The sequence below is a fragment of the Schistocerca cancellata genome, chromosome 9, assembly GCF_023864275.1.
Source record: "Schistocerca cancellata isolate TAMUIC-IGC-003103 chromosome 9, iqSchCanc2.1, whole genome shotgun sequence".
NCBI classification, from domain to species: Eukaryota; Metazoa; Arthropoda; class Insecta; order Orthoptera; family Acrididae; genus Schistocerca; species Schistocerca cancellata.
In genome coordinates, this window is record NC_064634.1 from 498,331,688 (window position 1) to 498,356,145 (window position 24,458).

General features: G+C 38.8%; 1 protein-coding gene across 1 annotated transcript in view; it reads left to right on the forward strand.

Moving 5' to 3' along the window:
* LOC126100361 (ubiquitin carboxyl-terminal hydrolase 32) overlaps positions 1-24,458 on the forward strand; it is a 228,826-nt gene that overhangs the window by 112,933 nt on the left and 91,435 nt on the right. The window contains exons 17-21 of the mRNA XM_049910971.1: positions 1,004-1,109; positions 1,203-1,376; positions 1,453-1,627; positions 6,247-6,398; positions 6,479-6,674. Of these exons, the coding sequence (XP_049766928.1) occupies positions 1,004-1,109; positions 1,203-1,376; positions 1,453-1,627; positions 6,247-6,398; positions 6,479-6,674 (803 nt within the window). The remainder of the gene's footprint in view (positions 1-1,003; positions 1,110-1,202; positions 1,377-1,452; positions 1,628-6,246; positions 6,399-6,478; positions 6,675-24,458) is intronic.

Sequence of the window (24,458 nt, forward strand, 5' to 3'; positions counted from 1 at the left end):
CAAGATAAGTTGAGTACAGAGGTTACAGTGAGAAGAGGTGTGGGAAGAGGGAGAGGGGGAAACTGAGAAGGGAGAAAGGCAGGAGGTAAAAAAGGAAGAGAAATGTGCATACAAACTGTGTGTGTGTGTGTGTGTGTGTGTGTGTGTGTGTGTGTGTGTGTGTGTGTGTGTGTGAGAGAGAGAGAGAGAGAGAGAGAGAGAGAGAGAGAGAATGCCACTCTGGTAGTGGGGGGGGGGGGGGGGGGGGAATAGAGTAGGAGGAGTGTGGACAGAAGAGAGAAGGGAAAAATCACTTGAGACATTGAGAACAGCTTAGTTGGGGCTTAGGTCAGGGGGATCTTCACCTTTTTCTTTATCTCCCCCCCCCCCCCCCCCCCCCCAATCACCTAAGTTCCCCACCCCCTCCACATCAGTCACCCCACTCAGTCCCCTCTCCCCCTCTTCATGTTCTTGCCTCTCTGTGTGCTGTGTCCCCTGTGTTCATTTCACCATGATGTGTGGCCACACAGTCATCTGCTAAAAGAAGTGCCTCTTTCCTGCTACCCCTCCTTGTGTCCTCTCCTACCCCCTCTTCACTCCTGTCGGCTCAGGAAACTGCTTTCAGTAACAGAGTATCAATAATTAGTCTTATTGTGGCCATGAGAGAATCTGTTTGGCTGCCTGTGTGCCTGTGTGGTTGTGTGTGAATGTTTGTACTTTTTCTAGACAAATAGCAATTGCTCAAAAGCTAGTGTGAATGCCGTTTCCTGTTAGGTGTTTCTGTGCTCCATGCATCGATCCGCTATAGGTGAGTGATTGCCTTTCCTGTATTTTACGCATTGCTTCATCCATGATTTTTGGTTATTATTATTATCATTATAATCATCATCATCTGTGGCCAACATAGTTTAGTAGCATTTACTCGTTGCTAATAACTTTATTTATTTCAATATTACTGATTTGGTTTGTAACCATGTCAAAGGTAGAAAGTAAAGAGATATTAAGATTCCTTTGCCTGTTCCAGAGCAAATCCTCTGGGGATGAAGGGTCATATTGCTAAGAGATATGGGGATTTGATCCATGACATATGGAGTGGAACTGCAAAAACGATAGCACCTCTGAAGCTCAGGGTTTGTTGATAATTCTGAGTACATCATATCTGAGGATTACTACAAAAGATTTTGTAAGCAGAGATACCTTATTTGGAATTTTGTCGGTTGCAGTGGACAATAGGAAAGTATGCACCACGTTTCAATGGTTTTCAGCAGCATGATTCACAAGAGCTGTTGGCCTTTCTTCTCGATGGGTTACATGAAGATCTTAATAGGGTGCATGATAGACCTTATGTAGAGCTCAAAGACAGTGATGGAAGACCTGATGTCATAGTGGCACAAGAGGTATAGTAGCAAACTGCATTACTGTTAACTTCATCTGCACTGATACATAACAATTAAATATTAATTATTGTTTAAGGCCTGGGAAAATCATATTCTTCGGAACAAGTCGATTATAGTGGACCTGTTTCATGGCCAACTCAAGTCTAAAGTGACATGTAAAGTGTGTGGCCATGAGAGTGTGAGGTTTGATCCATTTAACTACCTCTCATTACCACTGCCTATGGAGAGCTACATCCATGTGCAGGTTATTGGTGAGTATGGCTTTACCCTTGTACATATTATTTCCTAATTCTTATCCATTAATGTTGTCTGGTGCTTTCATCCACAGACATAAGACAGCATCATATTTCTTTTGTTGATTGTCAAGTTTTTGCTATACTGATGCCATTAGCAAATGGTTCTTCAGTATAACCACAATTAGTAAACGTGTCATAACATGTATCGTTGGAAATATTACATATAATACTTGAACCAACATGTAAGTACTCAACAGCAGTGCCACATCATAAGTCAAAAATATACAGAGTAAAGAATAATTCAGAAAACGTAATAGCTAAAAATAAAGTTACTCTTAAAAAAGAAGTTGCAAAAAAATATTAAAATCATAGCTAGGCCCTATTACCTTATCTAGGTGTAGTGTGACTAAACTGCATGCATCTTTAAAACACACTAAAGAAGGCATCAGTTTCCAAAATGACAACATCCTAAAGAAGTTGATTCTTCAGAATTTAAATAAATGTGAACCTTTCACTAAGTCAGCCTTATGTAAGATAAAATGTGGAGCATGCCCTAAATAATATAAAAGGGCATGCTGAGAAGTACTGCCTCTGTATTTTCGATGTGAAAACTCTTAAAAGCTTTTTAAGTAAAATGAAAGGTACTAACATTCTACAGCTTTATACTCCATTCTTACATATTTATTTCTCAGCATAGTCATCCTAGTGACAAACACATTTCTCCTAGTAAAAGACCAGTTCGTTGATACCTTACACCTGCCATCACTCCCAATTTAGACAGGAAACTCCAGATTTTCCACATTTTTCTCCCATCTTTGGTTATTCCATTATTTCTCCTGATCTTTAGCTAATTATGTTCAGACTCAAGTCGTTTGTTAAGAAAATCCACCTCTCTTTTTCTTTGCCTATGATCAGAAGTCCTTCACTCATTAGTCAATTTTAGTAAATATATCTATTTAAGTTTATAGAAATCAGGATGTCATGCCTGTCCTGTATATTGATTGTTATTTTTCAACAGTGTAGGAAAAGACAGATTGCTACTTATTATAAAGAAGACATATTCAGTTGCAGTCTGGCACAATTAAGACACTTAACATAAATCTTTCAGCCACAGCCTTCATCAATGAAAGAGAAACACACACCATTCATACACACAAGCAAGCACCCTGGCCCAAGATGCTGGAGTTGGCAGTCATGTGTGCATGAGGGGTGTTTGCTTATGTGTATGAGTGGTGTCTGTTTCCCCCTTTTGGATGAAGCTGTGGCTGAAAGTTTTCCGTAAATGTCTTTTAATTGTGCCTCTCTGCAACTTAACATGCCTTCTTTATGATAAGTAACAATGTCTTTCCTACATTGTTGACATTCCTGCTTGCATTTCCATTTTTCCTCATTACTGCACATTTTGTAGATTGTATACTCATATTCCTCAATGCTGTCCTGTTTGGACTTGTTTGTATGTGGTGAAATCTTTTAAGGCAGTCGTATGATTTTACTTAAATGCAAAAAAATAAATATATAAAAAGATAAATGAATCCCAACCTAGTACCAATTACCTGGGTTGTGCTACAGCTAAGGGGTATAACAATAATGGAAATGCCTGGATGGAAAAATGTGTAAAATGATACCTAAAGCCATCATATGCATGACTCACAGAAACAAATAATAGAAAACACAAATTTAAAAACTTGAAAATAAAAATATTTAAAATTATGGTCAAAGTATTATAAGTGATATAAGTGGCATTATAACTGCCTTTTATTGTGGGTTTCTGTGCACCATGCACTGCTCTGCTATAGTTAAGTGGTTGCTTTTCTCTTATTTTACAAATCAGTTTGGTGGGTGGCGTACTTCTAGTGTGCTCATTTGCATTTTTGTAGCCATTATATGGCTATGTGATCTCATAGAGAGATCACTTGCCTTGAGACTATACTGAAAAGAAGCTGAATACCTCTTGATTTTTAGAACTGAATCTCCCAATTTTTTTAAGTTGGTAGATATGATACCGTCACTCGAGAATGCTGATGGAGCCACAACCTCATCTCCACTTGCACTGCATCATCACTATCAAAGTGAAGTTCTTGAAAGTATTCTTTAAGTTATGAAAACGGACAAAAATTGGATGGGGCCATGTCGGGACTGTATGAAGGATGATCGATGACAGTGAATGCAAGGTATAGCATTGTTGCAGATATTCCTGCGCCCACGTGTAGTCTGTCATTGTCGTGCTGAAGGAGAGGGTGCCCCATGTGTGAATGAAATCTTTGAATTCAAAATTCAGTTACTGCACGCTGTTTATCACTCTCCAAAATAATTATGTTGGGTTGTTTCGTGACTTATATTCATACTCTATGTGATGGAAGTAAAACATTGACACAGTCCAGTAGTTGATCTGAAGCTCCTGTATTTTACTGGATTTTCCAGTTTTCATACATTTTCTGTGGGTTGCCATACTATGTCAATGCTGCCAGGGTACTGCTATGCAGTGCCCTTGGGAACCGTGAACCAGCTTCTCTCCTGTGGACTTCAATCTGCAGTGCCGTCGATGCTGAAACAGACTTTTTTCTTCTACTTGGTGGTACAGCACCTCCAGAGAAGTTGAACTCAAAGTATTTTCTGCAATGTATGATTCTTACTTCTTCTGATTGACTGACTTCATAGGCATAACATTCCAGCTAAATGTTTGCATAAGTGTGTGTCCCAAGAGACTCGGAAAATTTTGTTTGCAATAAAATCTGAATATCAGTTGACTTTTCAGCAATGATTTCTTACATCACATAGGTCATGTGCTCCATCCTCTTCACTCCTAGTGCCGCAGAGTGAAAGACTCTAGTCAGTATATAGAAGCAGCAGACTATGGCCTTCATTGCTGAGAGCACAGGATCGCAACTCTGATCTGCACAAACCATCAAAAACCTCCTGAATTTGGGGTGCTTCCTACTAACTACCTACCTTATCATATAAACATCTTTTGTTGGCCAATAGAAATCAAGGACGTGGAACATATCATTCTATGAATGACATGTTACACCTCAACATTTCGCACCATAGGTTACGCGCTACAATTCAGAGCCCTCTAGTGGCAGAGGGCTGCCAGTATGTAGACATGAAGAATAAAGATGTAGAATGTAAAATGTTTGTTTTATTTAAAAAGCTATGAGTTGTCACATAAAAAAATTTGGAGGCATTACTTTCCAGCATGCCTTTGTATTGTACAGACTATGTGGGCCTTCAAGCAGTGTAATATCGTTATCTCAGCCTTTAGCATGTACATAAGAGAAAACAAACACAAAAAAGACAACTTTATGTCAGCACTTGAGGTCCTTCACATGGTACAAAAGGGGAAGACCGGGAATATACTCAAGGAACTGAAAATATGCAGTCACCTCAACAGCCACCCTTACTTCATGGTACTGAGGATGCAAACAAAATTACTGTCTTTGATTGCTGTACAGCAGTCCTTCCAACTATGAGAAATTAATATTGAGTAGTGATGATGAAGTGGACTCATATGAGTCCAAATGTTGGATAATTAAAGAAATTTATTTTACAGTTGTAAGTATTGTAACATGCAGCATGTCGTGCATCGCATACAGATGCTATTTGTATATTTAAAATCTTGGAGCATAATTTGGTAATAAACAATAAAATACAGTTTCCTTCCCTTCCACCGTGGTTGTAACATATAAACTTTTATCTTAAGACTCCCATCTTTGGCTGCCACATGTGGTCTTCAGCAGAAATGGTAGCTAGGGAAGTAGGGACATTGAGCAGCTGTTCGTACCGAATTGAGTATTTTACGTTATGACATAATGGTCACACACACACACACACACACACACACACACACACACACACACAAACTGTTCGCCAGGATTTTTGTCTAAAGGTGAAAGTATACTAAGGAGAGATGTCCAGTTTTATTAATTGCCTGTCAGCAAATTGTGCTTACATATTATATTGATGTATATCAATATTTTTATACAGGTGCCATTCAGGCTTCATTGTTAATGATTCCAAATATCTTGATGTTTGTATAATGACCTGATATTTCTGACAAGACTGTTTTGCAAGTACGTACTTATATGTAATGTTTCCAATGTTACATGTAATGAAATGTATAAATGTAAATGTTGGATAACATTGTTGGCAGCAGTATCACATGGGGCACGTTCAGCCACCTGTTGATACAGCATTCTTCCTCTGCACACATTCGCCCCTTCCCTTGTGGATAAGTGAGAACTCTGTTGTGTGTTTATTTGTACAGTGTAGGTGAGCATAATGGATGCATGTGTAGTGTAGTGTTATGCTGGTGCTGAATGACGACGACGATGACAATGGAAGGGAGAAGGTGAAAGCCAGTGCCTGCACATGGCCTATGCCTCTCAAATATCGCCAAGGGGGTCACCAAGCTTACCCAACAGTTATTGTTGTTGTAGAAACACTTTTCAAGTGCCACAGTTCATTCATGTATTGAAAAATAAAACATTCCAATCAGAAACAGGAAGATAATATACTCTTTGCTGATTATTATACTGCATATATTCAGGCACATTCCACATTTTCTATTTGTTTTGTTTAGACTATTATTTCCTTTTGTACAATTTTGATGCTGTAACGTTTTTTTATTATTGCAGTAATGCGATTGGATGGATCTGTTCCTGTAAAATATGGCCTAAGATTGAACATGGATGAGAAATACAGCAGCATAAAGGCAGCATTGTCACCGTTGTGTGGCATACCAGCTCACTTATTAAGACTGGCAGAAGTAACCGCTGCGCAAATAAAGGTACTCGACAAATTAATCCTCACAGTGTAATTTATTCAAGTGTTTTAAATGACATAACTTAAATATGTTTTATTGAACAGACTGTACCACCAGATGATCAAAAGATAAAAACTTTGGTTGGTGGTTGCCTCTATGCTTATGAGCTTCCTGAGATGGGTTCATTATTTGGAGAGGAAGAAAGACTTTCGATTTGCTCACAACGCTCTAACAGAGATGGACAAACATTTGTCGCAATCCAGCGGTCTGTACAACCACGCCCACCACCACTGGGTTCAGGTCAGTGCAAATTATTATGTATGTTGGCATCACAATATTTCCTTGCATTATCATTAAAATAATTAACAGGTGTGATTGTTCTAGACAGTGAAGGGACACAGCCCCTTGTTTTACACACTACTACAATCTACAAGACTTAAAAAGACAGGGCATTGTTCTTTGTAACTGTAGTCCTATGCACAATTAAACCATTCAAAATTTCCACCTGTTTAAAGAAATTAATTTTATGGAAAAGTGTAATGCCTTTGGGATTATTTTTGCAGCTGTTTTCTTCATTCTGCATTTATTCTCATAAATGCTTGCTAGATATCAAAATGAAAATATTGAAGGAGTACCTTCAGGGAAGTGGAATGAGTCAAGTTGTACATTGATAGGTAGAAACAACCACTGCTGGCTATTTCTGTAAAGTATACTAAAAACAAATTGTGACCAGTGATAATGAACTCAAACTGATAATTACAGTAATTACTCCTAGATTATTTGATGTATGTGTTTTAGGAGAAACCAGCCACTTCAAAAACTTCTCCTTACATACTACTCAGCCCGTGGTATTATCTAATACTTTAAATAAATTATTTTAACTGTACACAGACCACTGTTAGATGTCTATAAACAAGCAAAATCAGGATCTATTTGGTACAAATGTTTTGTTTCTCCATTTAGTATTGTAATTGTCTCTATAGTTATTTGGAAACTCTCACTTTAGGAAACATTTACCCTAAAAAAAAAAAAAAAGCCTCGTGAAAGTATTGCAAATTGCTGGCTTTGCATAGATACTGTTTTGGTTACACTGAACAGCTCTGGCAATTAGTCGTGCAAGTAACCTCACACTGGAAACATTCAGGTGTAGAACTTGCTGTGCATAGTGTGACAGAGCAACTCGTGAAGCTCTGCATTTACACGTTTGACAGAATACTTGATTCAGGGCTTGTCACATCACTCGAGTGTGATACGATCGTCACATTTGTGTGAGGAGTATTTCCAACAAGGAGTGTGATGTCATCTGCAGTTGCATTTTGAGGTTACGGCCCATGCTGTTTGCGACATTCCCAAAGAGCCTAAATCACAAGTGACATTACTGGGCCCCTGCACTTGACTTAAAAGTACTAGTTACCTTTTATCTGTTACCCAAGGAGTTATGTACTAATTCAGATATCCCCCTCTCATGGTTCCTTCGTAGCAGAAGAATCGTCTTTGTCTTTTTAATCCTCTTACTATTACTCATCTTAACCTGCACTATTTTCCCTGTCTGCCTCAGTAGGTGAGTGGTAAATATGGCTGACTGGCATGTGGGAGGGGGTGGTTAATTGCTGGCCACGTTGGACATTTTATCGACTTGGAGCCAAATGTTGATTTGTCCTCATCTTCAGTTCATCATCAACGTGCAGTTTGCTGAAGTTACGGCAGGGAGACTTGCATTAGGCGAACAAACACTACCAGACAGTCTTCCAGCCATTATGCCATACCATCATTTCATATTTTCCCGTCTTGTCAGCGTGTTCCTACAGCCCTTGCGTTGTTTGTAGACCCCTTGGGTTGTTCGTACACGTTTTTCACCAGTGTCCAGAGCAGGAAAGCTGTTAGAAACATCTAGATTGGAAAGATTGTGTGTGTGTGTGTGTGTGTGTGTGTGTGTGTGTGTGTGTGTGTGTGTGTGTGTGTGTTTGTTTCTTGGTCTGATTAAAAAAAAGTGCCTGTGCTGTCATGAGTACCAATCTGTCCTGTTTCATCCCGTATTTTCCATTGTTGTGTGGGGTGTGCCCCAGTAACTTTGTGAAATATGACAAGTTATTTGCAGTTATTTAATACCCGTAATTTCTCACACCTGGTTCTTTAGAGAATCAGACTCCCATGTACAAAACAGCTTCAAAAGCGTGATTGTATTTCACATGAGTTAATGCATTTAAATATTGAACATAAGGCATGTAAGCAAGAAAAATATTTTGTAAACGTAAAAAATTATGTGTAAGCTTTTCTGGAATTCACCAACAAGGGAAAATTTCCAAGTGTCAAAAAACTGTCTTGATGTAACTTGGTGGGTGTGTTGGGGGGGAAAACAATGCAATACCTATTTTTTGTTTGTGTCAATTTCACTTTTAAGGGATAAAACACTCCCCGAAAGGTAATTTGGCATATTAGGTTTAGAGGGAGTAGCTTCGAAACCGTGAAATACATATAAAAAAAAGTGTTTTACATAAAAGTTGAAGTGTAAAACATTCTTGAAAAATACATAATCAACTTTTGAAGAAAATTAAAAATTTGTAAATTAACCCCACCATCATTAATGCTATTTGTGAAATGGAAACTTTTGTTACAACATAAATTAAAGAAGCTCTCATGCCAGATACATACATACGTCCATGTTTAATAAAGCTAGTTTCTGTATTACAATATTTGGCAAATAAGGTGTACACAGTGTGCTGTCAGAGTACGTGAAACATACCTAATTAAAATATCTAAACATTTGTTATGATTTGCATTATTTTGGTTTGTGTGTTGGTTTATGTTTTAAACTGTTATATTATGTTGGAAATTATTGTTCTTTTACCTTTTTAGTGTACCAGCTCACATACACCTATTTTGTTAGTTGAAAATAGTAAATACAACACAACTTTTTTTTTTTTTTTTTTTTTTTACACCCACACTGAGAAAGTAAACATATTTCAAATTTCTTTTGACTTGTTCAGACGTTAATTTACCAGATTTTGATGCTGTCAAAATATTTGGGGATTCATAAAGAGATTCTCAATTTCAAAATATTGAAAAGGGGTGTTCGCAATTTATCAGTTTCAGAGACTGATGGCTGAATTGTGTAAGTGAACTTCGCTTTGTGATGCATCTCCATAGACTCTCAAAAAGAAGACCTCACAAACAGTCAAACAAGGTATGGCATACTATCCACCAAAAACACTCACAGTTCTTCATGACACAACAACGGTGATGCCAAGAACTGTTTTGTACATTAATATCTGTCTCTGAAGACCAAATGAAACAGTGAAAAATCACCACCACCACCACCACCACCACTGTCCCTGGCTGCAGATGCCAGATTGTGAGCAACTGCACACGATCGGAGAAGTGATATGGTTGGTGGCGGTAAGGAGGAGGCCGGGGTGGGAAGGACAGGGAGAGCTCAGTACTGGTTGGGGACAGTAAATGCAGTTTGTGGGAGCGTACAGGGACGAGGTGGAGAGAGGGCAGGACAGGATTCCAAACCTACAACTTCCTTTGCAGTCACCATGACCAGCTACATCTTCACCTACAATTACTTCTCGTTTGAAGGCATCCCCTACAAAAAAATCCAGGGTATGCCAATGAGCACGTGCATAACACAATCCTATTCGTGAGCCGTCTAGAGAAATTGTTCCTAACAACCAGATTCCCAAACCTCTGGTTCAGATTCATTGATGACAGCGTCATGATCTGGATTGAGGGTGAGGATGATGTGTCCACATTCCTCCAGAACTTCAACTACTTCTCCCCTATTCACTTCACCTGGTCCTGCTGATCCAACAAGTCCCTTCCTTGATGTTGACCTCCACCTCAAGATGGCTACATCAGTAGTCACCCATTCCATATCAAGAATGCTTCCATGCAGCCTAGCCACCCGTGGCCGTTGCATCTGTTGTGACAAGCAGTCCCTATATAAATATACCAAGGAGCTCACTGAAGCCTTCACATACCATAATTACCCTCCTAATCTTGTATAGAAACAGATTTTCCATGCCTTATCTCTCCAGTTGTACCCCATCTTCCAAAATCCCATTGTCCGACAACAGAGGAGCATTCCCCTTGTGACTCAGTACCAACCAGGACTGGAGCAACTAAATACCTTCTCTTCCAGGGTTTCAACTACCTCTCATCATGCCCTGAAATGAGGAATGTCCTACCCACTATTCTTCCCACCAGTTCCACAGTGGTATTCTGCTGCCCACCAAACCTACACAATATCCTCATCCATGCCTACACAGCCCCTGCTCTCAACCCCTTACCTCATGGCTCATATCCCTATAATAAACCTAGATGGAAGACCTATTGCGCACATCCTCCCACCACCGCCTTCTCCAGTCTGGTCACAAGCATCGGCTATCCCATCAAAGGCAGAGCTACCTGTGAAACCAGTTGTGATCTACAAGCTAAGCTACAACGACTGTGCTGCATTCTGCATGGACATGACAAGCAAGAAGATGTCTGTATGCATTAATGACTGCCGACAAACTGAGGCCAAGAAGCTGGACCACCCAGTTGCTGAGCGTGCTGCCCATCACAATGGTCTTTATTTTAATGACTGTTTCACAGCCTCAGCCATCTGGATCCTTCCTATCAACACCAGCTTTTCTGAACTGTGCAGGTGGGAACTCTTCACTGCAATTTATCCTCTGTTCACATAACCCTCCTGACTTGAACCTACATTACTCACTGTCCTTTACCCAACTATTCCTTCCATATTCCCACTCCACAGCCTTCTATTCCACAAAATACTCACTGTCCTTTATCCAACTACTCCTTCCCTGTTCCCACTCCACAGCTTTCTATTCCACAAGTGCTCTGTCTTTTTATGTATCTTCTTTTCCACCCACACCTCCACCTCCACTTCCACTCCCACCCCCACCCCCACTCTCTGCCCAATCTCCTGAATGCACTTAGTTGCCATACCCTCACCCCACCTTGCCCCTGTATGCTCCCAGAAACAGCACTATACCGTCCCCCATCTGTGCCCTAGTCTCCCTCCCCCTTTGTGCCCGAGTCTCCTCCTTACCCCCACCACCCAGATTGCTTCTCCCACCATGTGCAGTTGCTCACAGTCTGGCCTCAGCTGCCAGTGACAGTGGTCATGTTTGTGCGAGTTGCATTTGTCCAAATCTGTGTGTGTGTGTGTGTGTGTGTGTGTGTGTGTGTGTGTGTGTGTGTACACACACACATTGTCTAATTCAGAAGAAGACCCTGGGGCCAAAAGCTTACATGGTTAGTAACCTTTTTGTAATGCATTTCTGCGGCTCAACATCTTTGCAATATGGTCAGTAACAATCTGTCTTTTTCATAATATTGTCATTTTTCTGAAGACTGATATTTGAAGATTACATAAATATTGCAACATGTGCTAACACAAGCTGTTACCACCCCCAGCTTATTCTGAAACCTCTCTTCAGTAGCTGCAGCCAAGAGATGCTGCAGTTTGTGCCTTGCAGTCTAATGTGGTTCGCCAACTAGCAGCTTGTTAGGTACAAGGCTGTACCACTAGTTGACAGACTCACAATTTGGTCTGTGGTGTTGCCGAGAGCTGCAGGTCCTGGAGTATTCTCATTGGTGCTTCCTGTTACATAAGCTGGCACTGACAGCTCTACAGCTGTCTCATCTGCCGCTCGCTACTATTACAGAACTGTACATCACCACACGACTTCTGGACCTCACTGTACTCTTCAGGAACCCTTTCTCATGAAACGCTGTGTGGATTACTTCCCTTTTTGTGGATTTCTAGGTGTGTCTGCCTGTATTTGTTAGCAGTCACTGAACGTTTAATGTAGAACAAATATGTGTGTTACTGATGTGACTTTGTATTGTGTGTACAGGTAGGGAAGATGCCAACAATAAACCCAATTAATATTTGCTGAATACTAAGAGATAATTTCAGCCGTATGAATTCCTTGATAGTTCTATCAGTTCACAGGAAGTGGACCTGAAAGACACCATTTTTGCATTGATTTGTGATGGATAGATGTTTCACAATTATGGAAAAAGGTAATGGGCTACAGTTTTTTGATTGGAGCTCCGTGATATAGCAATGATTGACAATGATTGTGTATCTGACTGTGAAACATGTGAAGAGTCCTTCATCCCAGGTAACATCCTTTCTTCAGAAAACAAAGCAAATTTTGAATATAAGAAATCTGCAGTTAAATTTTGGAAAAACAGAAAGAAGGGGAAAAGTTCGCTTTCATCAAAAATGGCTCTGAGCACTATGGGACTTAACATCTGTGGTCATCAGTCCCCTAGAACTTAGAACTACTTAAACCTAACCAACCTAAGGACATCACACACATCCATGCCCGAGGCAGGATTTGAACCTGCGACCGTAGCGGTCTCGCAGTTCCAGATTGTAGCGCCTAGAACCGCACGGCCACACCGGCCGGCTCGCTTTCATCCATGCATGATAAATATAGCTAAGTTATGTTAGTTAACAGCTGTCTCATGGGGAAAAGTATATTCTTCGTGGTGGCTTGAAACATGGTAAGGTGAAGGTATTCTACTCCCGCATCTGTATGCATACTCTGCAAATCACATTTAAGAGCCTGGTAGAGGGTTAATCGAATCACCTTAACAATTATTCTTTTACTCCAATCTCATACAAATGAACACCTATGTCTTCTCATGCAAGCTCTGATTTCCCTTACTTTATTATGATCATCATTTCTCCCTATGTAGGTCGACATCAACAAAATGTTTTCACATTCGGAGGAGAAAGTTGGTGATTGAAATCTTGTGAGAACATTCCACCATAGTGGAAAACAGCATTTGTCTTAATGCTGTCCACCCCAAATCCTGTATCATTTCAGTGACAGTCTCTCCCTATTTCGCGTTAATACAAAACGTGCTGCCCTTCTTTGAGCTTTCTCAATGTACTCCATCAATCCTATCTGGTAAGGATCCCACACCGTGCAGCAGTATTCTAAAAGAGGATGGACAAGCATAGTGTAGGCAGTCTCTTTAGTACATCTGTTAAATTTTCTAAGTGTCCTGCCAATAGAACGCAGTCTTTGGTTAGCCTTCCCAGAATATTTTCTTTGTGTTACTTCCAATTGAAGTTGTCAGTAATTGAAATTCCCAGGTATTTAGTTGAATTTGACATTTAGATTTGGCTGATTTATTGTGTAATCGAAGTTTCACGCATTCCTTTTAGCACTCATGTGGATGTCCTCACACTTTTTATTATTTAGGGTCAGTTGCCAATTTTTCCACCTTATAGATATCTTTTCTAAATTGTTTTGCCATTTGCTTTGATCCTCTGATGACTTGACTAGTCGATATATGACAGCATAATCTGCAAACAGTGTAAGACAGCTGCTCAGATTGTCTCCTAAATCATTTATATAGGTAAGGAACAGCAAAGGGCCTATAACACTACCTTGGGGAATGCCAGAAATCACGTCTGTTTTACTCTATGACTTTCCGTCAGTTACTACGAACTGTGACCTCTCTGACAGGAAATCATGAATCTAGTCAAATAACTGAGATGATATTCCATAAGCAAGCAATTTCACTACAAGCCGTTTGTGTGATATAGTGTCAGAAGCCTTCTGGAAATCTTGAAATAATGGAATAAATTTGAAATCCCTTGTCAGTAGCACTCAACACTTCATGTGAGTAAAGAGCTAATTGTGTTTAATGAGGACAATGTTTTCTGAATCTACATTGACTGTGTGTTAATTGACCATTCTCTTCGGGGTAATACATGTTTGAACACAATGCGTGTTCCAAAATCCTGCTGTGTATCGGCGTTAATGATATGGGCTTGTAATTTCATGGAGGACTACTACTACTACTACTGATAATAATAATAATAATAATAATAATAATTACTGCTACCTACTACTACCACCTTTCTTGAATATTGGTGTGACCTGTGCAACTTTCCAATCTTTGGGTACGGATCTTTTGTGGAGCGAACAGTTGTATATGGTTGTTAAGTCTGGAGCCATTGTATCAGTGTACTTTGAAAGGAACATTAACTGGAATACAGTCTGGGCTGGAAGACTTGCTTTTGTTAAGTAGTTTATCTTGCTTCACTACTCCAAGGATATCTATTTCTACGTTACTCATGATGGCAGCTGTTCTTGATTCGAATTCTGTAATATTTACTTTCTCTTCTTTAGTGAAGGAATTTTGGAAGGCTGTGTGTAGTAACTCTGCCGTGGCAGCACTATCGTCGATAGTATTTCCATTAGTATTGCACAGAGAAGGCATTGATTGTGGCTTGCCGCTAGCATACGACCAGAATCTCTTTAGATTTTCTGCTAGGTTTCGAGACAAAGTTTCATTGTGGAAAGTATTATAAGCATCTCATATTGAAGTCCACGCAAAGTTTCGAGATTCTGTAAAAGATCACCAACCTTCGAGATTTCGCATCTGTTTCACTTTAGCATGTTGTTTTCATCGTTTCTGCAACAATATTCCGACCCATTTTGTGTACCAAGGAGGATCAGCTCAGTTATTTGTTAATCAGTTGCTGCTGATACTATTTCTTTGAATTCAACCCACATCTGGTGTGCACTTGCATTGTTAATTTGGAAGGAGTGGAGTTTGTCACTCAGGAAGGAATTAAGTTAATTTTTATCTTCTTTTTTTGAATAGGTTATGTTTTTCATTTATTTTTGGAGGATTTGGGGGTTACAGTATTCAGTCTTGCTATGAAACCCCTGTGTTCATTAATGCCTGCATCCGTTTGGATGCTTGTTATTAGATCAAGATTATTTGTTGCTAACCATTTCCCTGTTCTATGACCATCCTTGCTGTAAAACTTGCCCTATGCACCCTCATACCACCACCTATACCAGCCCTGTAACTGGAAACCATACACCATCAAAAGGAGAGCCACCTGTGAAACGAAACGTCATATACCAACTGTTATGTAAACACTGTTCTGCCTTTTACATCGGCATGACTATCACCAAGTTACCAGTTTGGGTGAGTGGGCATAAGCTGGAGGTGCATACTTTCAACACACTGTATCCTGTTGTAGAGCATTTTCTGATACATGACAATCGTGACCTCAGTGCCAATTCATCTCAGGTGCTGTCTGGTTTCTTCTGTCAGACACCAGTTTCTCAAAACTCCGCAGGTGGGACCTGCTGCTACACATCCTTCACTCTTGCCATCCACCTGGACTTAATTTCCATTAATTCCTCCTGTTTTGGCTGTAACCATTCCTGTCTTCACTCACTTTTAGTTTTCTACTTTTTTCATTTCTTGACCTGTCTATTTTTCATCATTGTGTTCCTACCTCTATTACGTATAATGCACTTAGCTTTTCGCTTTTATTAAGTTGTGTACGATATTTTAGCTGTAATCGCTGTCGCGATATTACCTTATCTTCCACCTTGAAACTCTCAGGTTTTCAAATCTCACCTGGTGTCACCCCAGAAATTGGTCTTTCCGTCTCATCTTGTGCTCCAGGTCTCTCCTGACCCGGTGTTTTGGGTGACTTTTCTGAACTGTATCCCCTTTTCAAAACTCACCAGTCATTTTCCTTCAAGCCTCTTTTTTCCCTTTCGATCCTTTTGCCAGGAGGTGGAGCTACTGACTCCAAAAGCTTGCAATGTGTAATACCTTTTATATGTGTAATCGTTTACCGCTTCTTGGTGAATAGATGTTTTATCCATCCAATCTCATTGTACGTGAGGTCAAAGACTTTGTTTATCTGATGACACCCCAAGGCTCAACAGTGCAGGTACAGCTGTTGGACCTATATGGCTTTTGACGATGGAAGACTTTCTGAGAAGATTTTCACATCAAATTTTACTGCATGATTATGATGTCATTCCTCTCTTGAGAAACAATATTATCAAGCTGCAGTTGCTAGTACAGAGCCAGTTCTCATCATCAAGGTTTTCGGATGTATTGAAGTATGCCTGGTACAAAGCAGGATATTTAGAGGATCGCCTGCCACACTTTGCGACACTTGCTTAGTTTTGTTTGGTTCACTTTCAGTGAATGGTAACAAAAACATTACATTTTAATCATTTTTATACAGATTTTGTATTATAATAATGAGTTACTTATTATTTTCATTTAACAGAATACACATGCATGAAAAGGTAAACTATAAAAAATAAAATAAAAACAAATTTTATTGATAATGTAATGTGATTTACATAATAAAACAAAAATATATAAAACAGATAACTTGAATAATAGTTAATGTAAGATATTTTAATTAGATGTGTTCCACATACTCCGGCAGCACATTGTGTGAAACTTATTTACCGAAAATGGTATTGTAGATATCAGATTTATTACACAGGGAAGGTGTGAAAACTTCTATAAGTTGTAACAAAAGTTTCCATTTTGCAAAATTCATTAATATTAGTGAGGTAATTTGAAAATTTTCGAATTTTTTTTTCAGAAGTTGATTGTACAGTTTCCAAGAATGTTAATTTCATTTCAATTATTGTATAATATATTTTATGGTTTAAAAGCTATTTTCTCTAAACCTATTATGCCAAATTATCTTTTGGGGTTGTTTTTCTCCTTAAAAGTGAAATTAACGACAAAAAAAGTCTTGCATTATTTTTCCCCTCTGCACACTCCCCATGTTTCATCAACAGTGTTCATTGACACTTGGGAGTGTTCCCTTGTAAGTGCTCTCATCGTCGAATTCTGAATAAATACAGTCTGAGTAATTTGTGAGCTTTGAATTATATTGTTAAAAGACAGTTTCTAACTGTAATAACTATCTTATCCTCTTACACATTTAATAGAAGATTACAATTCTTAATGAGTAGATTATGACAGCATTTTAAATTGTTCAGCTTGGTCATTGAAAATAAAATTTTTGGCGCCCCTGGAAATTGTTACTGAGACACTTGCAACTGTAACTATGCACCATGCAATGCATTAGTCATTTAGTTATATAGATATGTTACTAATGACAAGCCCTCACTATATCTACATTTTTGTGCTGTTAAATTCCCTTTTCATGTCAAACATTAACTTAACATTTTGTGTTTTCATATAGGTATGTTGCTCGTCAATATGTGATTTTTGTTTTAGATGTTATCTTTACTGATTTGAAAAATCAGAACACTGGGAAGTGTGCAATAAGATGGTGGGTTAATTACGAGTTTATAAAGTTTATTGGAAGGGAATTGTTCAGATCTTGGCAACTATCATATTTTACGAACTATAAGATGTGCTTCCCTCCCCCCTCCGCCCGCCCCCCAGAAAATTGCCTCTAAAATTCTGGTTTCTCATATACTTGAAATTGAATGTAAAAGTCTCCAGTGTTTGATTTAAAATTCTCACCAATGTTAAAAATGGCCACACATTTGATGCCACGGGAAACCTATCTCTATCTGGCAACATTGGATTCAACTGGCGGTAGCAGCGCACCAATGCGACGAACATGAGTTGCGAAGATTTACAAGCTTGCCTACACTGTCTCTCTCCTGCCCTTCCATCACAAACCCAGGACACTGTCTAGCCTGTAATGAGTCATTACAGTATACGGTGCCAGTGAACTTGAATTGAAAGTGATTTGTGTTATCATTAACAGTACAATATTTTTGTTAGTAGCTGGTTCCGTAATGGAAAAAAATAAAAGGTATTCATATGATGTGGGCTATAAATTGAAAGTAATAGCATATGCAGAACTACATGGAAACAGAGTAGCATTTTGGCTCTCCACCAACAGAAAAAACCATCAGTGATTGGCAGGTAGGCAAAAAAGAACTGAAATAAATGAAGAGTAAATGTGCATATAGAGAACTGAATGCAAAATGGCCAAAACTAGAAGATGGTGTACTGAAGTTAATTCGAGGACACCATGAAAATGGCATTGGAATTAATATAAAAGTGATTAAAGTGCATGCTTGTAAGCTAGTGCTATGGTGAAACTTAACAGACTTTAAGGATGGAGTTGCTTAGTGCTACAGGTTTATGAAGCATCATGGAGATGAAGCATCATGGAGACAATGTGTGAACCAAAACCAGAATATCTCAGAAAATGCCTTAAAAGTATGAAAAGAAAATATTATCTTTCATCACTTTATTATACAACATAAAAAAGTGTGGATCTAAGCCAAATAGCGTGTATGGACAAAACTCCTCGGACATTTGATGGGCCGAGAAACGGAACTGTTGCCATGAAGGTGCTAAAACTTTAACTATAAAAACAAGTGGACATGGAAAAATTGCACCACACTGTTGGCCTACAGGTTGTGCTGACGGTACTAAACTTAATCAAGTCATCATTTTAAAGTGCAAAAACAGTGCCAAAACCTGAAGTACTGCCAGGCATTGCTGTTCACATACATGAATAGTGTTGGATGGACGAGGCTGGTATGAAATTATGGATTAACAGATTGTGGGAGAGAAGGAAAGGTGCTTTATTAAAGACAGATACTCTTCTTGTGCTAAATCAGTTTAGTGGTCATTTGAAAAATTCTGTGAAAGAGAAATTGAGACAGGGAGATACAGAGCTTGCTGTTATTCCAGGAAGTGCAGCCTCTTGATGTCTCAATAAATAAACCATTTAAAGTGTATATGATAGCGGAATGGATGATGGGTGAAATCCAACATGAATTCATGCTGATGGGAGCTTTAAAATGACCTACAATCAAACTCATGTGTCAGTGAATAAGACACCTGTGGTCTAGAGCGAGAGAAGGCATAATTGTTAAACCTTTCAAAAAGTGCAGCATAAGTAATGCTCTCGATGGCAGTGAAGATAATCTTATATGTGAAGAGGACAGTGAAGAAGAAGAAGAAGAAGAAGAAGAAGAAAGTTCAGATGATTATTTTCAGGGAATCTGCCACCAAAAAACTGATCCTGAACTTATTATCCTACTTGCTGACAAAGGATCCACCACTCTGATTTTGAACTGCAAGAATTACGTCATTAACCGTCAGATATGTCCACCTACAAAACCTGCCATGGTAAGTCTCCTCAAATACTTAGACCCATCCCAGAAGCTCTCTCTCTCTCTCTCTCTCTCTCTCTCTCTCTCTCTCTCTCTCTCTCTCTCTCACTCACTCCTACCTTCCACATGCCTAAATGTTTCCTAATGTCCATAATCCCAACTACCCAGGACATCAGATTGTCACTGGTTGTTTTGCCTCCACTGAGAGAATCTCTGCACTCTAGGATCAACACCGTCAGCTCGTAACTGCAACCTACCCTCCTATATAGAAGATACCATAGACCCTCACAGTTCCTGTTCCTTTACCCCACAGTGCCTCCCTTTACACTAACGTCCCTCATGTCCATGGTCTTGCCACTATTGAATACTACTTTTCCCAGTACCCGATGGATTCCAGACCTAAAACTTCCTTCCTAGTTATCGTGACCAGCTATATTCTCACCCAGAATTAATTCTTCTTTGAAGGCATCACATACAAACAAGTCTGGGGTATGGCAAAGGGCACCTGTGTGGCACCATCCTATTAATGGGACCATCTGGAGGAATCCTTCCCCACTACCCTGAATCCCAAACCCCTCACCTGGTTCAAATTCATTGAGTAAACCTCCGTGATCTGGATCTAGGGTGAGGATACCCTACCCACATTCCTCCAGAACTTCAATACCTTCTCACTGATTCGCTTCACCTGGTGTTCCTCAACCTAATAAGCCACCTTTCTCATTGTTGACCTCCACCTCAAATGTGGCTTCATCAGTGCCTCCGACCATATAAAACCTACAAACCACCAGCAATACCTCCACTTAGACTGCTGCCACCCATTCGACACCCAGAAGTCCCTTTCTTTCATACAGCCTAGCCACCTGTGGCCATCACATCTGTAGTAACGGGCAGTCCCTCTCGAAATACACAGGGCATATTCAAAATAATGTGAACATTGATAGTAATGGGATAATCATGTTTGACGATCAACAGAGCAGGAAAGGCACATGTGGCACTGGACTGTGATGCATGAATGCATCCAGTAAATCCCCCTCCCTCTCATTCCTCCACCACCTTCTGTGGACCACCAACAAACAGTCCAGTTCCACACATTAAGATGTGTCAACATGAGGAGCTCAGAAATATGACCCACATTGATATTGATAGTGACCAGTTTCATTTTTCCTGCATTTTTGTGTAAGTGTTTGCTATACTTTCAGAACATTTAGTGTGCCTTTACAATAATAGATTTATTTAATGTCCTTTGGTTTGTAGTTATTTATCATGTAAAAGTATAAAAGAATCATTTATTAACAACACTGTAAATTAAAATTTCGTAGAATATTAATGTATGCCACAGGAAAAACATATGAAATGAAAGTAAAGTCAGCCTCGTGGCTGGTAGCTGTTTGTTATATATTGTTCCAAAACACAGCAAGAATATTCAGCACACAAATTTTGTGAAAATATGTCTTTGACTTGCACTTTTTACTTTCTGTTGTCATTATGTATTTTGCACAACCTCTCTCTTAATTGTAACTAACTGAGTATGTTTCTGTTGTTAATATCTGCTAATATTGTGCTCATTTTTGTTACTGTGCTAGCTCTCAATGTGTGAAGGCCACATTGTTTTTCAGAAAGACACAGAAGTTGTTGAAACTCAAGACTCAATAATCTTAGCTACAATTTTTATTAATTAACATTGAACTAATAATAAGTTACAGAATTGTATCAAATTGTCTTGGAAAAACTGTAAAGCAGGGCTCAACAACTCGCTAGTTTTCAGTGTGAGCGGGCTCTCATGTATGAACAAAGCAGTTGCACAGTGGGAGTGATGCAAATGCGCATGCACCGTGTGATCGTGACAACGTGGGGAAAGTGTCAACTGTGCATTAAGGGAGGGTTGTTTTAACGTGAGTGCCATCCAACAGTGACAGTAGTGAGCTGGAATTGTGTGACTTAGGATTTAAATCTACAGTGTGAGGAATCTTGTCCTTTTACACAGTGAAATAGATTTGCAAAATTTATATAGTGTGTGATGAGACACTGAACACTTACAGTAAGTTCAGTTCACAAAGGCACTGTATGTGTTAATACATACAAGAATCATCACAAGTTGTGCTCATTGGTGAGCCTCATGACATTATTAGGAACATTGAAGAAAATGCAGGTGTGTCAAGGAATTTATTATTTTATCTGTCTACAGACATAATGCCAGACATATTGGGAAATAAATAAGGATTCATTGTGCAACTGAATGGGAATTGAAAAAGCTTCCAGTGGCCAATTCACACTAATCTGCAGCTCAAAGTAATTGATTTGCAGTGCAACACAACAGTGACTTACAAAGACATTCTAGATTTCTCAGAGCAATGCCCTCAGGAACAATTTCCTTGTTTACACCACTTTCTTCACATGTCCCCCTTGTGTTCTCTGTGACAATGAAGGTGATACAATACTTGCAGCTCGCAGGCCTGCGCTGCTCATAATATGCTTGTGGAGCATTCTTGCTGTGTAGCTTTGCTATAAAGTTATGAGATGGTATTGCTCGACAGTCCTCATATTTGTGAGAAATTTTATATGTCAGTTTGGTGATAACCTGACATTAATTAGTCTTATGTGATATTTTGTTGAATATGCAATGATATTGAAGGAAAAACAAAGAATAAGAAGTATTTCCTGTAGCAGCACAATGATGTGTTGAGGATAATGTGACATGGCACAGCCATCATATTAAGTAATTAGTCAGGAAATGTCCTTAGACTTTAATGTTGTGAATGACTGACTGACCCATCTTTGCCCAGTTCAATCTGCTGAGGATAAAAATTTGAAATCTTTAACATATTGCAGCGTGTCAGCAACTGTGAAATGTACAGCAAATAAACAATGTTTTCAGTCTTCAGTTGCAAGGTAATTTTACTCGTTTACCTAGGTTTCGATTCCAGTAATGGAATCTTCTTCAGAACCTATAAATTAAACCACATATGGACATATATTACTCACTAAAATGCATTATCAGTCTAATGATTGAATAATGAAGAAATTGTGATACTTAAAACAATCAAATTATTTTGTGAGCCAAACACTGGCCATGTCACATATTAAAAATTAAAACATTAAAGACGCATAATCATAAGATTATGTCAGTCAAAATTAAAACCATTTTAATTTTGACTGACATAATCTTATGATTATGCGTCTTTAATGTTTTAATTTTTAATATGTGACATGGCCAGTGTTTGGCTCACAAAATAATTTCATTGTTGTAAGTATCACAATTTCTTCATTATTCAATCATTAGACTGATAATGCATTTTAGTGAGTAATATATGTCCATATGTGGTTTAATTTATAGGTTCTGAAGAAGATTCCATTACTGGAATCGAAACCTAGGTAAACGAGTAAAATTACCTTCCAACTGAAGGCTGAAAACATTGTTTATTTGCTGTAAAAATTTGAAGTTTGGCATTTTTTCAGAAGGGATTTTTAGGAACTTCCAGCCCTAAATTGTTGCTATTAAGGCAGATTTGAAGCAAAACCTATGGAAATTGGTAATTGGTTTGTCACTCGGACACAAAGAAATACATGTTTCAGCATTTTTGGAAATTTAACCCAGTTGTTGTTGTTGTTGTTGTTGTTGTTGTTGTTGTTGTTTTCAGTCCAGAGACTGGTTTGATGCAGCTCTCCATGCTACTCTATCCTGTGCAAGCTTCATCATCTTCCAGTACCTACTAAAACCTACATCCTTCTGAATCTGCTTAGTTTATCCATCTCTTGGTCTCCCTCTAAGATTTTTACCCTCTACGCTGCCCTCAGATACTAAATTGGTGATCCCTTGATGCCTCAGAACATGTCCTACCTACCGATCCCTTCTTCTAGTCAAGTTGGGCCACAAATTTCTCTTCTCCCCAATTCTGTTCAATACCTCATCATTAGATGGGTAGATCACGTAACTAATCTTCAGCATTCTTCTGTAGCACCACATTTTGAAAGCTTCTGTTCTCTTATTGTCCAAACTATTTATTGTCCATGTTTCACTTCCATACATGGCTACACTCCATACAAATACTTTCAGAAATGACTTCCTGGCAGTTAAAGCTATACTTGATGTTAACAAATTTCCCTTTTTCAGAAACGCTTTCTTTGCCATAAAGATGCATGCCCTCGGGAAAAATTACGGCTGTAGTTTCCCCTTGCTTTCAGCAATTCGCAGTACCAGCACAGCAAGGCTGTTTTGGTTAGTGTTACAAGACCAGATCAGTCAATCATCCATACTGTTGCCCTCACAACAACTGAAAAGGCTGCTGCCCCTCTTCAGCAACCACTCGTTTGTCTGGCCTCTCAATAGATACTCCGTTGTGGTTCTGTATCACTGAGGCACACAAGGTCCCTAAGGAGGTGAAATAATGGGTGAAAGTTTTTTTGAAAATATATCATTATTAAAGAACTACTAAAGTATTTTTAAAGCTATAACATTGGCATTTGACTTTTCAGTTACAAATAGAAAAAAATATATATATTTCAGTGTTTTTGGAAATCGAACCCATAAGGAAGTGAACTAGAGAATGAGATTTTTTGTGAAAATATTGTAGTTTGAAAGCATTTTTAAAATTAAATCTATGAAAATTTAAATTTGTATTCTCAGTTAGAAACAAAAAATACATCTTTCAGTGTTTTTGGAAATTCAACCCCTTTGGGGGTGAAATGAGGAATGAAAGATTTTATGGAAACATTTCATTGTGCAAGCATTTTTGAAGTTACATCTGTGAAAATTTGTATCTGGCTTCTGTGTTAGAAATAAAACATACGCGGCACTATTTTTGGAAATTCAACCCTAACGAGCTGAAATAGGGGGTGAAATGTTTTATAAAAATATTTCATAGCAATAGCATTTGTAAAGCTAAATATTTGAAGATTCGTGTTCAACTGTTTTTGGAAATTCAACCCCTAAGGGAGTGAAATAGGATCAGACTGATTCACTGACTCATCATTGCCCAGCCCAAACCGCTGTGGATAGAAACTTGAAGTTTGGAGAGGGTGTTGATCTTATACTGTAGGCAATATTTAAGAAACTATTGTCCAAAATTCCACTCTTAAGGGTGTGAAATAGGGGATGAGGGGATGAAAGGCTTTTTGAAAGTAGGTCTGCATTAAGGGAATTTTGAAGCTG